The following is an 18,661-nucleotide window of genomic DNA, read 5'->3' on the forward strand; positions in this document are numbered from 1 at the left end:
GAAAAAAAAAAAAAATATTGCATTTAAACGGTTTTCGTCTCCTTACCACATATTTCGAAAGGAGGGCTGATTTTTCCAAAAAGTATGAAACATGTCTTCAATCAAGTCTAACAAACGGCTTTGAAAATATGTTTAAGGGCGATTGGACGGTAAGCGAAAATGTAGATCAATCTACAGTCAATCAATCAGTTAGTCAGTCAATCAGACATGCAATCAATATATTTGTGTATATTGTAATAGTATGATTTTCTTCGTTGATTTAACTTATGTTCGGGTTGCCTTTTTATTTTTAACAACACGTCTTCTTACTGCTAGTACTGTAGAGAGACTGCCTTCCACTTCTTCTCTGCAGCCGCTTTTCTTTATCGATATTTACTTATCGTACTGTTATAATTAACATAGATAGTGACACTATCATACCCTGGCTAGGGTTACCAATGATGCTCTTATCCTATTACAACTCGGCCATCCTGACAAAGAGAGCTCCCGATCTCTGTCTTTTATATGTGTATCTATCTTTATAACTAATGCTTATTGCCTATTTTCGCATCCAATGCTTAAAGTTTTGGCTATTCCAGATACCAACGTACGGGTTGCGAGATAATTGAAAGCCTTCTACATCCTTTAACAAGTATCTATCATTTTTTAAAATCTTTTCTATACTATAAGGCCCTTTATATCTTGGTATTAACTTTTTTGAAACTCCTGGTGTGCTATCAAAATTTTTTACCATGACATAGTCACCTATTTTATATTCTACTGATACTTTCTTCTTTTTATTAATCCGCTCTTCATTTCTGATTTGAGCTTCTTTTTGATATATTTCTCCACTCTTTCTTATATTTTCTAAATTTCTTTTATCACACGTGTTCACCTGTGTAAACTCTTCTAATTTTTCTTTTAATTCATCAACAACTTTTCCTTTCTGTTGTAATCCGAATAACATTTCGCTTGGAAATTTCTTTATGCTTTTGTGTTGTGTGTTGTTTATTGCATATTCAACATTTTCTATAATAACATCCCAATGTAAACCATTTTCTGGCTCCGCCATTTTTGCCATCATCGGACCCAAGTCTCTATTCAACCTTTCCACCTGACCATTTGCTTGCGGACAACCCGTTGCTATTTTAATATGCGTTACTCCCTCATTTTTTAAAAATTCATCAAACTCTTTTGCAGTAAAACAACTCCCTCTGTCCGATACAATGAACTTAGGTCTACTATACGCTCTGAAATAATCTTTTAATGCCTTAATCGCTTCTTTCGTACTTGTTGTCTTTGCTGTATATAGTCTAACAAATTTTGAAAATCCGTCAACCACCGCCAATATATATTTATTAGCCCTTCCTGCATTAATTGGTCCATAATGGTCTATATGGATCATCTCCCACGGTTTGTTTCCTTTCGGTATGCTATGTAATAGTCCTTCACTCTTACCCGTCTTGGGGGCGAAGGCAATGCATTTTAAACAATTCCCTATATGCTTTATTGCTTTTTCCTTAATATATGGGAACCAGTAACTCTTTCCAATGGCATCGATCATCTTATCTCTCCCAGCATGTCCCAACTCATCATGATATTTGTAAAGTACATGTTCTTCCATATCCTTTGGTACATAAAAAACTAATCTGCCATCATTTGTTTTTCTGTAAATGACCCCATTTCTCATTTCGAATAGCTTGTGCTCTTCTTTTTCTAACATCTTTCTAATATCTACCAGTTTGTCATCTTTGCTTTGGCAAATAACTAAATTGTCCTCAAAACTATTGGATTCAATAACTAAAATGTCCTCATAACATCTGCTTAACGCATCCACATGTTGCATTTGCTTGCCCGATCTATGCACTAACTCAAAATCGTAATTTTGTAGTTCTAACGCCCATCTAGCAATTCTCGGATTTAAATCTATTTTGTTAAGCGTTAAAGTTAAAGAGTTGCAATCTGTCATTATTTTAAATCGTTTTCCCTGCAGATATATACGAAATCTGCGTAATGCGTAAATGATGGCTAGCGTTTCTAACTCAAAACTATGATATTTAGACTCTACTTCGGTTGTTCTTTTAGAAAAATAAAAAATCGGGTGTAATTTCCTATCTTCTTTTTTTTGAAATAAAACAGCCCCAAATCCCACTGCGCTGGCATCACAATGTAGTTCTATTTCTTCTTTGTAATTATATATTGATAGTACTGGCGCCTCTAACAATTTATCTTTTAACATATTAAAACACTTAAACTCCTCTTCTCCAAACTTGAATTTCTTATCTTTTTTCAATAAATCATATAAGGGTTTAGCTAATATAGAAAAGTTTAAAATGAACCTCCTGAAGTAGGAGCATAACCCTAGGAAACTTTGTACTCCCTGAATTTTGTTTGGTATTGGAAAGGATTTAACCGCTTCTAACCCTTTTTCATCAGCCCTAACGCCTTTACTATCCACCACAAATCCTAAATATTTAACGCTGCTTTTAAAAAATTCACACTTATCTAATTTCAACTCTAATTTGTTTTGCACCAGTCTTATAAACACTTCCTTTAAGGTCTCCATGTGTTCCTTTATGTTTGTACTTGCTATCATAATATCATCCATGTAAACAATTACCTTATTATCTTTTATCATATCACAAAATATGTTATTAACAAATCTTTGAAATACATGTGGCGCAGTTTTTAAACCCATGGGCATCCTAAGAAATTCATATTGTCCTAAAGGGGTAACAAATGAAGTGTATTTAATAGATTGCTCATTAACAAAAACATGAAAATACCCGTTTTTTAGATCCAACTTTGAAAATACTGTTTTTCCGCATAGTCTGTCTAATAAATCGTCGATCAATGGTAGCGGGTAGTTGTCTCTACATATAATTTTGTTCAGTCTTCTAAAATCAATACATAACCTCATGTCTCCAGTTTTTTTCTTCACTAGTACTATAGGTGATGCATACTCTGAACAACTTGGCCTAATGATTCCATCTTTTAAATAGTCGTCTAATAATTCTTGCAACTTTTCTTTTTCCATATAAGATAACCGCCTAGGTGTACAATTAAATACTTTGTCGTTTTCTAATCTTATGCTTAACTCATGTCTTAATTTTGGCTGATTTGGCCTTTTCGCTTTTACATAAGTATTTTCAAATAAATTTTCAAATTCACACTTTGTGCTGTAATCAATATCTTCACTTAAAATATATATATTTTCTCTTTTGTTAGAATCTTCCCAACTTATTGTTAAGATATCCTTCTCAAAATTCTCTTCTAACACTCCCATGATTTCGCTATTCACTGGCGCTTCATTAACATGATTATTAATTTTAACTGCACTGTTTCCTATATCTTCTATAATCACTTTTTCAATCCCGGTTTGATTATAGATAATTTCATCACTAACAACTTCTTCACTATCAGGTTCGAGCTTAAGCTCTCCATAACTAACTATCTCATCACTAACAGTTTCGATCCCAATCACTTCATTTCTAACTATTTCACCACTAATTATTTTATTTCTAACTATCTCATCACTACCAACTTTATCACCAAGCGTTTCCGGACTAACAATTTTCTCACTAACTAATTCATCACTACCAGTTTCATTACTGACTATTTCCTTATTAACGATTTTATCATTTAACAATATAGTTTCATTTTGCTCGTGTTTGATATCTTCATCGTCCACTTTTTTTTGTTTTTCTTTGTAGCTTGTAGCTATGATATCATTTTTACCATTATTCTGGTGATCAACTTTATGCCCGTTCACAATTTTTAATGTTCTTAAATCAATATTTAAACCAAAAGAATCCATAAAATCTCTACCAAGCACAGCGTCATACCTCATAGACTCATTTGCCACAATTATAACATTAAAATAAACATTTATTAACTTTTTCTTCATAAAACATAAAATTTTTCCAAAATTTTTCAATTTACTTTCATTTAAACCTACATACGAATTTGCATCTGGCATACGCTTTACTTTTAATGGCACAAACTTTTCCTTTAAAAATGAAATAGGGCTGCCAGAGTCTATAAGGCATTCTGCAATTATTGATTTGTTAAATGAGTTACTAAAATGAATTCTTAAGTATCTTACATATTTGTTTTCCATATCATACTTTTTATTTGGACATCCTGCTATTAAATGATCCTTTGAGCCGCACGCATAGCAAGATCCTGCCTCCCGTTTGGGCTTTAAACAATCTTTGGCCCAATGGCCCTTAACATTGCAATTGTAGCAACGTTGTTGTTTGTCCGCCTGTGCTTCCTGTGCAGTTTGTTTCACTACATGGTTTCGTACCCGTTTAATTGGCAACTTTATAGCTGCAAACGCACGTAAAATTTGAGCCGGATTGGTAAAGCAATGCATACTAGCTTGAGTGCGCAAGTTTTCGCAAGGTATGCCTCGAATAATACCCTCCATTAACTCCTCTACATCAATGTTGATGTCCTGTGCCAATATGCTTTTTTCGCTAAAATATGTGGCGAACACCTCATCTGGTTTCCAAACCCGATCCTCGAACTTCTGTCGTAGTTCCGACTTCGAAAATCCTCCCCCGAAGGCCAAAACCAATTGATTTAGCATCTCGTCAATCGGAGCAATGATGCGCATAGGGTCTGCATGCAACCACTTCAAAGCACCGCCTTTCAATTTGCTTATACAAAGCAAGTGCTGTTGCATATCATTTAGTCTGTAGATCTTGGCCACATTGAAGAATTGCATTACCCATTTACGCACCTCACTTTCTCCAGTAAATTCTAATAAAATTTCCTTGGCTAACATCATCGCTCCAGTTTGGATGCAATTATTTAAGTTGCCTCCGACAGCGTTGCCACTTTCGTCGATCCTTCCAGCTGCCCCAGCGTTGCCCGCTGCACCAGCGTGATCAGCTGCACCAGCGTTGCCATCCGTTCCAGTGTAATCAGCTGCACCAGCGTTGCCATCCGTCGACCGTGGTCTTTCTTCAGTGTGACCATCCTCTAGCTGCAATAAATCGCCGACTTCACTTTCTTGCTCTCCCCCGTCGCTCCCGCCGATGTGCGAGTTGCGGTTCACCGTTACTTGAAATTCTTCTAGGAATTTTCGAGACGCTTCAATTTCGAGACGCATCAATTTCAGCATCTCGGCGCCATTTGCTATTTCGTCACGCTGTTGTTGCATTATGTTTTGCAACTCATTTTGAGCCTCAATTGTCTGTTCCTTGTTACGTTGAACTTCAAGTTCCTTTGCAGCATCGTCTCGGATATCCACTGGTACCTTATTTAATCTCGCCATCAGCTCAGTTTTGGTACCCTCTGTTGGCAAATTTAGTAATGCCAACCAACTTTTCAATGTCGCTATTGACACGTCATTTATATTTATATTTTCCATTTTGTTGTGTTTTTTTTTTTTTTTCTGAGTCAATCCCACTTCTGATATTGTAATAGTATGATTTTCTTCGTTGATTTAACTTATGTTCGGGTTGCCTTTTTATTTTTAACAACACGTCTTCTTACTGCTAGTACTGTAGAGAGACTGCCTTCCACTTCTTCTCTGCAGCCGCTTTTCTTTATCGATATTTACTTATCGTACTGTTATAATTAACATAGATAGTGACACTATCATACCCTGGCTAGGGTTACCAATGATGCTCTTATCCTATTACAATATATTGATTCTTCATCGTTTGTCTGTATGCTTGGCTCTCAGCCTTATAGCTTTTATGCCATAAAAACAAATACCATACATTTTCATTTTCATAACATAACTAAATCAAACTTCCAGAAGCCGTGTTTTCTTATGCTAAAATATCAACAAAATATTTTTATAAAACATACATTTTTTAATCTGGCTTAAGAATTCCTTCGATAAATAAATTCTCTGTATATGCTTTGTATGGAAATAAGGGCATCTTATTTTCGACATTCGCCGGCCAACTTTTCTTGCCTTTAATTTCATGAACTTTTAAAAGGTATTTCAATCCCTAAAGCTTATATTATCCTGATTAGTTTCTGCTAATTTTGTCCCGAAACTTTGACCAGGATGGTCTCTCTGCAGCAGGCGACGGGCCAAATCGGATCACTATATTGCTTTTAGGATTTTCTATGCAGACTTGCGATCAACGAGATTTTACACAATGAGAAGAATCTTATTATATAGCTCCACAGAAAGAAACGGTCGAGAAACGAGTTTTTGCATGGCATAAGTTATGATTTTCTTCACCAGGCTCGACAACGGCAAGCTTTCATATTTTCCCCAAAAAAACGGGTATTTAAGCTTCGGCTAAAAAAATTTTCTGTTTAAGTAAATTTTCGATTTTTCAGTTAGGCACAAAATGCTTGAAGTGTGGCTGAAAACAAAGGCAATTGTTGTAGATCCCGCAAAGGAGGTGGGGGGTGGTAGAGGAGGGTCGGCATTTTACCCGCTGTCCTTGACCAAAGCCGGGGAAGGGTTCTTCGAGTCAACGGCAGAACAAGAGGGCAGACCAGATCGAGAACCAGCTATTGTGAAAAAATTGCAATGATATATATTTATGCCGATAAATTGGCACGACAATGACAATGACAATGACAATGAGAACGTAAACAACAGCAGCAACAACAATTCGTAAGAAATATTAAAAATCTGTGCACGCATTTTAAGCGCGCATTAAAATCAAAGTAAAATGACATCAATATAAATACTCGTAAATTTGCAATTTCGACTGAGTAGACTCCCCACTAACGGGGGATGGTTGTGGGTGGGGTGGGATGTCGCCTGCTCGAGGGGTGGCCGCTGTCATAAAACAAGAAGCCCCATCCCCCTCGCCCTCCCGCCTTCTCTCAGCGGAGACCTCGTTGCGCATATGTTTAGAGAAATTAGTTTTTCATAACGCACAAGTTGTTATTGCCTCGCTCACACACGCACACATGCACACCAGCACATGTCTTTTAACGGCATTTTTTATTGCAAATTCTATTCAAATACCCATACATTTTTATGGGTATAGTCATGAGGGTGGGGGTGGGGGAGGGGAGGTTATGACAACCGAGGCTCAAGTAGCGACATATACGCGCCTGCCCGACGCTTTAAAGTGCATAAGAGCGAACATTTTGCAGTCACCCACGCACCATCCACACACCCACGCATCACCCACTTACCGTCGCACCACCCACTCACCATCAGCAGTAACCTTCGAACCTTATGCGGCTGTTTCTTTTTTTTTTTTTTTTTGAACAAACACAATTTTAATATTCGTGCAATTTTTATGAGTGTTTAGAGGAATTTTATTGCTAAAGATTTCGCCTGCCTAGGCCCTGGCTCAGCTTCTTATACTTGTTAGTTGGGTGAGCTGGGACTTGGCTAGAGGTATGGATACGGGCAGAGGCAAGGACAGGATGGAGTGAGGTGGAAGTCCCAAGTGGCGTTTGGCGCGATAAGTGCACAAAATGCCAACCAGAATATCCTCTAGTATCATATTATTATATTTAATAATAATTTATTGACACATAACAATATATTATTAGCCTTTGCTAAAGGTGAGCCTACTCTATTTCGAAGACATATAATAATTACTAGAGCATATTTTGCGGCCTTCTGCGTGAGAAACTTAACGCTGCAAATTTGCGATTTATCGTTTTCACCCATATTCCTAATCTAATCGTTTATAACTCAACGACATATTTTACATAGACAGTTTAAAATTTAAAGTCCAAAAAATAAAGAACCAACATTGATGTGTTGAGAATCTTGAGACCCAAAAAGAATCTTTTGTTCATTTAACCTTTGGTGCGCATTTTTGTTCAAAGTGGGTGGGTTTTCACATCGATATTTAAGAAAAAAAAGTTTCACACAAACAAATTTCGCGATTTTTTCACACTAGCGAGTGGAATTCCACTATAAACAGTTTTATACATATATACAGATAAATATATTTTCATAATTACGTACTCACCTGTAGGATTATTTGATCGTCATCTATTTGAAGGCGGGAGACGAACCTTTATATAGTACACATATCACTGAAAGAACAGAAAGTTAAAGAAGGTTTAAAAACTTGGCAAGTAAGAGGCTTTAGTCGGAAGTTCCCGTCTCGAAATGTTCAACGCATAAAAAGAGACATCTCCCACTCTATAAAATATATATATTCTTGATCAGTATCAACAGCCGAGTCGACATAGCCATATCCATATCTGTCCATCTGTCTGTTTCTATGCGAACTAGTCTCATGAGTCATGAAACTTTACAGAAGTCCCTCTTTCTGTTATATGCTAAGCATATATCGGATACGGCTGGATTGGACGACTTTATCATAACAGACGTAGGAACGATTGGTCGAAATGTAGATCTTGTATGAAAAAATATTTTCTTTCTCCTCATATATATGCAAAGTCCTATCAACATCGGACTAATATATCAAATAGCTGGCAAAGCATTGGTAGAAAATAACGTTTTTGTATGGAATACTTTTTTGTTTCTCAAGGTATCTTAGCCATACTCGACTTCGATATTTTTCCTGTGCTTCTTAAAAACAGGCAAAGCATAATGAGGGTTGGTCTGCAAGGGAATTAAATCTTCGGCGTGCCGAAGATAGCCCTTTCTTAGCGCGAGGTGTGCGTTATCACATGGGGTATCTGCAGTAAAAATATGGTTGATCAGTAATCAATCAGTCAATCAATTAGTCAGTCAGTCAGCGAGTCAGTCAGGATAAACAGTTGTGTATAAAGAGCTTAACATTTTGCTTCATTATTTTTGTCCATTTTTTCCTTACGACACATCTTTTAAATCTTTCGTAACTCATTCAATTCGTTGCGAATTATCAATTTTATCAGAATCCCTGCCGCAACCCAATTTTTAACCCTGCTTCGTGCTAAACTGCACTGCGGAACTTTCAGAGGTCACGTTCACATGCGTGAATGTTTTTTGGTTAAGCCTGCTCCCTTTTATTTTATTATCTAAGTCAATCAGAGATAGATGCGAAAGTAATCCAAAGCAGTTATGAGCCATGATTGAAAAGGGAAAACAGCGCAGTATTAACAAACCAATGACAACAGAAACTCGAGGAATATCATTTAATATGGAATTGTAGTACAGCAAGATAATGTAACGGGAAAAATGCTCACAAGTCAGAAAAAATGATTAGTTTTTTAATCAATTACCTTTAAAGCAAGGAAATATGCACTGAATTCCACATGGCAAGCCACAAACAAAGTGTGTAAAGAGTTCGATTTGGAATGGGGAACTGAAAATTTCCCGAAAATGGTGAATTTTAATTCACATCAATAAAATGTTTTGAATGTGACATCAAGCTTAATGCCAAATCAAGATAGTCGTCGTAAATGTGATACGTTCGAAAAAATGTTTCCAAGCAATCAGTCTATGCCCAAAAAAAAGAGATCACACATGGAGGTACGTGATTTATTTTTAAACACTTCAAAAAAAGTATATTTTAAGACAATCGGTTTTCGATGTGAACTCAATCTAAATTGAAATCGGGTTTGTTTTTTGGACGTATTCAAATCTGATTTTCGGGAATAATTTAATCCCATTTACCCCAAAGAACGGAGCACCAGATTCCACGAAGCACGAATGACATATTTCCATAACTCTTGTAAATTACATAGATGAAAGGGAAAAAAAATGGAACTGGACAGGGGCTCGGCAACATTTCTAGAAATTACCGTCACCTGGGTCCTTCGGGAGGTGAGCTGAACTCTTGAACTCTTGAACTCTCGTCTGTTGAAAGGAAAAATGTTTGCTAGCTAGAGGGATTAGGGGTTAATTTGAGACCCGGTGGAGTATGATTGCCAAGTCTAGCTAATGGACAATGGAAGATGCTATGCCCCATGTTAGTCTAATCGATTCTCGCGCGTATAGGGAGAGCGAACTGTCCCTTTTATAATACGATCAAGCACAGATAACTCTCTGACTTACTAAAGGGAAGCTCTTTTCTCTTACTTAGCATTGTTGGCGTTAGCGAAAGGAGAATTTTTAAAGAGTTATTGACTCTGACTATCCATAGATCACGTTCAAAAAGTCAGCTTGGGAGCAAGTGCATATTTGTATATGCTTTCTGTGTAGTTAAGATTGGCGGATTTATCAAACTGTTATTCATTCATCTTGAAGCCATGTGCATTGTTAGTCTAAAGTATGGCTCCCAGCAGGCCGTCTGTAAATTATGTAAGTGTTGTGTGTTGGCCAAGAGGCCCCATTCGCTGATAATCGTAAAAGGCTGCAATGGACAACTGATGCCCTGGCGGAGGAGGATGGAGCGGTATTTTATTTATGAATTTTTTATGCAATTTCATTTGCGAAGCAGCGCAAAATAATAATAAGTCGAAAAGTCGCCGTTGATGCAATTGCCGATAGAGTGGCAGTTAAGCGGGGCACGGGGCACGGGGCACGGGTCAAAATCTGTCCCGGACTCCGTCTATTGTCTGAGCTGAGAGCCGAGAGCTGCGAGCAACGTGCTACGTGCTAGCAGTTGGCATGCATCGAATGTATGTGTAATGACGTTTTTTATGACCCTATAGGCAAACAAATATTTTATGACATGTTATTAAAATTTGGCAATGCCAGCGTCCCCAATATCTGGTATCGGCTTTAGCAACGGCATCGGCAACGTCAACGGCATCATCAGGTGAATGTGTTGGCCAAGAAGCCGGCGCCAGGCGCCAGGCGCCAGGCGGAGCGCGGACGACACATCCTTTCTTATTAGAAAGAAATTGCCGGCATGCGACATCTGCAAGCCGCTCATCGATGAGGCTCCGTTGATGCCACACAAACTGCGCCTCAATCAATGCTGATAAATCAGCTGTTTTCTAGCTGAATTTAGCTATTTCCGGCGTCTTATTTCATGCTTTCACTCATAGTCGGAGGTTATTTTAAATATATATATCGCTTATGAAAAGCGGGTAGCAGCAACTATGTTTATCGTCTATTGATAACGATATTTGAAATTTTTGTCATCACTCGCTAAGCTTTTGGCTACATTCTGCTGCAAGTCTAATAACAGAAACACGAAATGATGTGACTTAAAAGTAACGAATAAACCTTTCCAGCTACATCAAAGAAGACTGCGACGATGGAAATGGAAGCTGTGACACTCGCCAATAAATGTAAGAAATGTTGGCCTTGCCAAATCGATTTAGCCTTTTTTTTGTAATTTTTAGCACAAGACATGGCTATTTTTTTGGCAGCCCTGACCGCCGTATCGCACGTTGCATTTTTATGTTTGCAAAATTATGTTCTATAACATTTTTTATTATGAATAACGGTTATAAAATGGTCCGGGCAAAACAAAAGCTCCAGCAAAAGCGGCAGCAGAAGGAGCAACAGTCGCAAGTCAAATAACCCGGGACTGTTACACGGCGCATATGAGTACAAGAATGTTGATGAAGGGAGGAATGATGAGGGGATTGTGTAGGCCACATAAAAAGCCAACACACGAAATGCAAATTGTAAATTACAAATTTGCAATAAAAATTTTTAATAGAATGAAACATTTTGCCTTTACGAGTTTGTCTTTCGGGCAAATTTATCAGCTTTTATGATAACAGAAGGCGGGAGGGCGGGTGCCCGGATACGTGCGATGCCCGGCCCGGCCCTTTGCCGAGTTGCCCGCCATTTCCCATTTTCTACGCCGTCATCATTTTCTCGTATTGTTCTTGTTGTCGTAACAGTTTTGCATTAACATTACCGTAATTCTTTTTTGCATTATCATAAATACATTTTACGCATATTACCAAGCCCGGCCGCGGCCACGGCTAGATCGAGATTCAGACTCGGGTCGTGCTTTACGAACCATGTGAGTGCGTGTGTGGCCTCAAGTGGGCTCAGGCGCCGCGTTCGGTTTTAGTGCTAATATCACGTCCATTATGCATCGGGCATAGAAGGTTTATGCATAAACAACAAAGTGCCAAGTAATCAAACATAAAATACAAGAGGCCTCATTTCCTAAAGGTGGCTAAAGGTGGAGCTGGCTGGAGCAAAAGCACGACAAGACGTCATCCAACTTAACCCCATGCTGCGCATTTCACATTCAGTGAGAGGTTTCTTTCAAAAGCACAAAAGAAAGCCGGAAAAATGAAGACAAAATACCCTTACATGCATATAGAAAATATGCGAGCCAAGAACTTAATTCTGGTCAGATTATTTCCAGATAAGTATATGATATAAAAATCCAGAAGAAGACTTTAGGATATCGTTCCATACATACCCTAGCCCCACACTATGGCGATCGTTTTTAATAGTCCGATCTTTATGAATATGTTCAGCTTGTGAAGTGTTAAACGGGGTGGATTTTTTTAGATTTGTATGCACAAAAAAAACTGCGAGAGGAGAAAAACAAAATATACTTTCTAGGGTATACAATTTTGATAATATGCATGAGCAAGCCTATATACAATTTCGATTACATAGACAAACTTGATATGATCTATGCGTTGCAATACTCAAAATTGCACCTAATTTTTATAAAGGCATACTGGGGAATATATTGCAAGTGATGGGATTTAAACAAAAATAAAATAAATAAAATTTATTTCTAAGTTAATTTCGATTGGAAAGGAGAAAGCGTCAAACGAAATGGAATTTTCTCGATGCCAATCAAATAAAAAAATAAGAAAGTATTTCTTAGGCTCTCGAGAAAGTAGCCATACAATTGGCTAGGCGCAGCCTTCGAAGAGGCCAAAACCCAACCACATTTGTCCATCTATTCCATTCGCTGCCTGCATTTGCGTGTGTGTGTGTGTGTGTGTATGCACGGGCAATGCAAGTCTGTCGAATTAGTTTGCAGCAGCCCACATACACGAAAGCTAGAGTGTGCTCCCCCTCCCTCTCGGCACGAGCGGGTCGTGCACCAATCAACGCTGCCAATGCGGACTTAGAATCCCTTCAAATCGTTGCATCTACATTCGGTTGCCAGTTTCGCGCCGTGCAACGCATTCTCGTCAAAGCCAACACAGAGCGCAGCTCAGTGCTCGGGAACTCGTCGGCTAAGTTTTGCGCCTTTGCTTTTTATTTGAGCACGGCTCTAATCAGCGTGCGGGTGCGGTAGGGACGGGTGCGGAGGGGCTGCCTCATCTGGCAGGGGGCGGGGTAGAAATGAAAGTTTCGTTGGCCTTCGGTTAGCAAATCGGCCTTGCCGCGTTTGCCAGCTCGCTCTCACTCACACGCGCCGAGCTTTCATCTATTCTCTTCGCTTTATTCACGCACACACACGGACATAGTTAAACTGTAACCATATGTGTGGGTGTGTCTGTGTGGTCGCACTTCTCCGTCTCTAGCTGCCTAGCTAACGATTCGGGTGAGGCTTCGTGCGGAGCTGCTCGCGTGCTCGCTCACTCGTTCGGCTCGGCCTGTCAGTGAGTGTGTGTGTGCGTGTTTGGGCATATTTGTTTGTGGGTGTGTGTGGGTGTGTGTGGGTGTGTGTGTATGTGTGAGTGTGTATGTGTGTGTGTGTGTGTGTGTGTGTGTGTGTCTGTTTGTGTGTGTGTTCATGTTTCAGGCGTAGGTTCCTCCCTCTGCCGGGCTCTGTGTTTGCGCTCATTTCTACTTCGGCTCGTGGGCACGCAGCGAGGTGCGGCCAGACGTTACCGTTGTCCTAGATTTGTTTAAATTATTTGCGATAGTGTGATTGGCTTCTGGCCGAGCTACCTCCCCCCGCTACCACCACCCGCTCGCTCCCCGCTCACGTGTTCGTGTGTGTTTTAGCTGCTTTGGCGAACAGCCAATAGGAGCATTGCACATGTTTAGTCGCAATAGAGTTTCTGTCCTGACCTAAATGCGTGTCGTCAGTGTCGTCGGTTCCGAATAGTGCAAACGAGTCTATGGCTTTGTGGTTGCTGCCTCACACACACACACACACACACACACACACACACACACACACACACACACACACACACACACACACACACACACACATGCACGCACGGGGCTGCAAATGGGCCAGCATATGTGTGGGTGTATTTAGTTTTCGTGATAGGCTACTGGCTGAGGGCTGAATTTGCATATGCTCGCATCCGGGCAAGGGAAGCGCGCTTAGAAAGCTCTCGACTCGCATTGGACAGCCGCACATTCACCAATCCACCGCGAAATTAGTTTTCCATGATGCACAATTGCATTTAATTGTATTTAAAACCGATGACATTCGCATCTTATGGGCCTACCCAAGTCCTGACTGAATGCTTTCCGTCTATTTCTAGTCCTACGCTATTCTCTAAGCAGTAATAGATGTTGAGCTTGCAAATATTCGATGGAACTATCGATGATATCGATGTGTTTGTTGTTTAAAGAACTATCGATGACTTTTTCAGGAAACATTGATGTTTCCAACACTTTTTGGGCAAAAAAGAGGCATTCAAAATAATATTAAATGCCTTTTCTTGGAATATAAATTATCTCGAAAATTCCAATCATCAAGGTCGGGGCTTACAACCTTTCTTTACTTTTTTTTTGCATTCCGGCGACTTGCACCGAATCGAAGAGAACATTTAGCAAAGTTGATCAAATAATTTCAACAATATTTATCTGACTACTCTTTCTTCTATATATATAATTTCTTACCTTATCATAATTTATTCGATCATTCAACATAATTTGATTCCTTGCATAAGCCACTTCTTTGCGTAACCGATTAGATTGCACTGTATATAGCCTACCAGAAGAAACTATCGGCGATCAACAACTTTATTATATAGAATTTATAGAATCTAAAGGGGGAACCCATAAACTAAAGACACACTAAGTCCCAAAAAATGTTCGCTGGGTTTAATTGATTATTGCCGCCCCTTAAGTTCGGCTTGGTTGGAAATGAAGTTCACAATTTTTTCTATCCGAATTCCCGATAGAAAAGTTTAATTTATTTTTAATTAATATTTTTGAGTACGCTTCATGTTAAGTAAGATTACAAGTATTGCGGAATTAATAAACATCATATGAACCAACCAATGTTAATGGATACTTAAACGTAAGCAAAGACACGACTTTACAGCTCAAGTTAGCCTTCTTGAACTCGTTGTTTAGTTAGTGGTCTAAAAAAATATCTTTAAGTGCTTTGAGAACAGCATCAGATTTTCGTTCTTAGTTTATTTCAAAGGCAATATTGTTAAAGGAAGCTTCAAGATAAATCTACAAATTAAATATAGCTTAAGCTTTGATATAATATTAAAATGTGGATTTAAATCACGCTATAAACTTGCGCAAATGCAACAATGACAACCACAATTTGACTCTCTCTCTCTCTCTTTCTCTCTCCATTCTTTCTCCCTCGCTCTCTTTCTCACTGTTCCTCTCTCTCTCTGGTTCTCCCTCTGTCACTCCCTCTCATTTTCTGTCTCTTTCTATCTCTTTCTTTGAAAACAACTGCAGACCTTAGCTTCTTTCAAATATATAGTTAATGATAACTTCAAGATAAATCTACAAGTTAAATATAGCTCTAGCTTTGATTTAATGTCAAAAAGGGGAATAGTGAGAATATTTTCAGCAAAAAAAGTGTCACAATGACAGCTCCAAATCCGAGCAAAAGTTCCAGATAAACCGGAAAACCAGTTAAACTAACGCGTGACACAACCAGCCGGTTCTCTATCTACTCCATCACATGTGTCTGGGCCATGCTAGAGAAATGCGGGTTGGAGGGAGCGGTTGGAAAAAAAGATGAGTAATGAAGTTGAGCTCGCGTGGAAGTTTGAGACATTCTTGTACGAAAAATGTGGCTACCACAGAAAAGGGCTTTCAAATTAATTTCAAAATAATCATGAGTAGGAAAGCAGCCCAGTCAAGACAGATGGAAATGGGGTATTTCGTTTAAGTTGTATGTGATAAGAGGGTGGGGGGATGCGGGGGTACGCCCAGCATTTGCGCTTTTAATTTTTCGCAGAAACAATTTTTTGTAGACAAAAGAAGCAAAACGCGACTTTCCCGAAGGAGCCCGACATGCGTGTGTGTGTGCGTGTGTGTGTGTGCGTGTGTGTGTGTGTGTGTGTGTGGGCGCCTGTCTTGAGAAGGTTGTGGGTTAAATTAGCTGGCTGCCAGTTGGAAATGGCAGCATATTTACGATGCGATTAATGTATCCAAGGAGATGCTGGCGTTGTTGCGGCCGGGATGCCGGGCGCGATCTTTCTTGACATTCGAAACTGAGTCGGCTCCACTCCAGCTCCTGCTCCGACTGCTGCTCCAGCTCCTGCTGCTCAAATGCCAACATCTTCGTTGTCGTCATCATCAGCTTGGCAACTCGGCGTGCATGTAATGAAATATGCTTAAGAAGTACAACCCATCCTTCATCTTGCGCCAACGGCAGCACAGCATCAACGCCTCAAGTTCGTTTTCTTTTTATTCTCTATCTGTTGAACTTTTTTTTTTTTGGTTTCGCTCTGGCCGCACGCTAGATACCCTGCACAGACTAAATCGTAAGCAAAGGCACCTTCTGACCTGCTTTGCATTTAAATGCAGGCAAAAGATTGCAAACAACCTTGCTTTTTTATTATACAATGATTTACGTACAATAATTATCATGATATGAACTATGTTGGATTATATAGCTGACTATCTGACTAGATAATAGACTCTTTTTGAAAATAATATTGAACAAAAAAATCTGTTCCTCTTTCGCGGGGGCTCAAACTTCAAACTACTTCTCGATTTCGGATAAATATGAAAATTTATTTAAATTCAACGAAAATATTTTTAGTTTAAGAAGTTTAATTTATTAATTATAATTATTATTGTTATTATTTTTTGATTGAAAATTGTTAGACAAGACTCAAAGTAAGCCCATTGCTCTAAGTGGAAGCCCGGTACGCGAACCGAACCGAACCTTAACACTTTTTTTAAATTAGTTTACAGTCTTGGCGAAAAGTCTGGAATGCCTTGCCTCAGGACGAGCTTCTGATGAAAATGACTGAGACGCCGTCAGTTTTAGGGGTAGAGCAAAACAAGCATGTGAAAAGTTTGTTAAAAATTCTTTTTGTGTGCGCTTACCCGCAGCTCACACAGACCACGCACACATATGTGTATAGGTACTGCTACTAATTTTGCATAATGTGCACAGCAACATTTGCGGTTTTAATTCGTTGGCGCTGCCCTTGGCCCCAAACCCAACATACGCCCCAACCCCCTGCCTACGCAACACTGCCTGACTGGAGGGAGGGAGTAAGGAGGTGTATGTGTGCCTGAGAATAAGTTCTGTGTTCTTTGACGCGGGCAGCCAAGCACTTCGAGCAGTTCGAGCAGAAAAAGAATAAGAAAACTTTTGTCTTGGCTCGCGTGCCAACTGGGCATGTGTGTGTGTGTGTGTGTGTGTGTATGTGTATGTGTATGTGTATGTGTATGTGTATGTGTATGTGTATGTGTATGTGTATGTGTATGTGTATGTGTATGTGTATGTTATGTGTATGTGTATGTGTATGTGTATGTGTATGTGTATGTGTATGTGTATGTGTATGTGTATGTGTGTGTGTGTGTGTGTGTGTGTGTGTGTGTGTGTGTGCGTGTGTGTGTGTGTGTGTGTGTGTGTGTGTGTGTGTGTGTGTGTGTGTGTGAGTGTGTGAGTGTGTGTGCGTGTGTGTGTGTGTGCGTCTGTGTGTGTGTGTGTGTGTGTGCGTGTGTGTGTGTGTGTGTGTGTGTGTGTGTGTGTGTGTGAGAGAGTGTGTGTGTAGACACACACTAATATGTTAATATGTTCAATAGCCCGCCAACTGTCAATCGCCAAAAATCAGCTAAGTCAGGCCAACAACTGAATTGGAATTCGGTTACGCATACGATCCGTTGTCGCCGAACTGTTGGATATTTGCCATTTTTTCAAGGCTGGGCCTAAATTAGGCAGCCGCACACATACGCACCTGACGATAGGCAAAAAGCTGCATCACCGATCGATGGAGGTGTTTTATTTGCTGGACGTATTTATTTTCTCCTCACATGTATAATATTCGACTGCTGAAAGTTTTTTTTTCTCTAATCAACATTTTTTAAAACAATTTTTGACTGCTTAAAAAAAAAACCCAATTTGTTTTCGAAATAAATTTAAGGTTATTTTTAAGAATCATTTTTAGCTTTAAGAGCAAATTCAAGCTGATTTTTTATTGTTTTTTTTTCTGAACGTATTTTTCCATTTAATGCATATTCGGGCTGATTTTTGGTTGTTTCCTACTTTTTCGAAAATCATTATTTGCCACATTTTGGAAAATTAGGACCTGAGAACCCAATTCGGCTTGGCGAAATATCACCTAAGTCAGCTATGTTGTAAAAGAAATGGATGCTTTTTTTGATTCAAAACAATAAACATATGTATAAAAAAACAAAAAAAAAAGGTTTCCTTCTTTCATGAACTTTTTTTTTATTTTTTAAACAATTTTCGACTGCTTCGTAAAACTACAAAATAAATTTTTAAATAAATTTGTAGATTTCGCAATTTCGGGCTGATATTTGTTGTTGTTTTTTGTGAGTGTAGAGGAGTCAACCGAGAGGCTCTTGTTGTCAAGACAGTTAAACGTGCGTGTGTTTGTGCGTGTGTGCGTGCGTGTGTACATGTGTGTGTTGCCGCGAGGCAAATTAAAAATTTTGTTTCTCGACTTTTTCAACATATTCTTCTTTTTGCTTGTGTTGGCGTTCTTGGCAACTTTTTGCACGCGTTTCCACAAGCCTCTACCCCGCTTCCTTCCCCACGCCCTCTCAATGCCCTACGCCTGCCTGGTTGTGTGCTTTGTGCTTATTTTT

The 18,661-nt window shown here is 39.1% G+C and overlaps 1 protein-coding gene and 1 long non-coding RNA gene across 4 annotated transcripts in view; both read right to left on the reverse strand.

Moving 5' to 3' along the window:
• The window catches only part of LOC116650012 (uncharacterized), a 59,844-nt gene that overhangs the window by 18,767 nt on the left and 22,416 nt on the right, over positions 1–18,661 (reverse strand). Inside the window, exon 2 of the long non-coding RNA XR_004303008.2 lies at positions 7,902–7,968. This is a non-coding gene — a long non-coding RNA (uncharacterized lncRNA). The remainder of the gene's footprint in view (positions 1–7,901; positions 7,969–18,661) is intronic.
• On the reverse strand, positions 1,135–5,633 carry LOC138911248 (uncharacterized). Of its 3 annotated transcripts, none has more exons than XM_070209182.1 (2): positions 4,107–5,633; positions 1,135–4,029 (listed from the first exon to the last, which is right to left on the reverse strand). In XM_070209182.1, the coding sequence occupies exons 1-2, from the start codon at positions 5,357–5,359 to the stop codon at positions 3,924–3,926; spliced, it is 1,359 nt and encodes a 452-aa protein (XP_070065283.1). In that variant the 5' UTR covers positions 5,360–5,633; the 3' UTR covers positions 1,135–3,923. The 3 variants fall into 3 exon arrangements, with proteins under 3 accessions (XP_070065283.1, XP_070065285.1, XP_070065286.1); XM_070209184.1 differs by having other exon boundaries at positions 1,135–4,017; positions 4,085–5,632; XM_070209185.1 differs by having other exon boundaries at positions 4,085–5,632.

Source organism: Drosophila virilis, chromosome X, assembly GCF_030788295.1.
Source record: "Drosophila virilis strain 15010-1051.87 chromosome X, Dvir_AGI_RSII-ME, whole genome shotgun sequence".
Lineage (NCBI taxonomy): Eukaryota > Metazoa > Arthropoda > Insecta > Diptera > Drosophilidae > Drosophila > Drosophila virilis.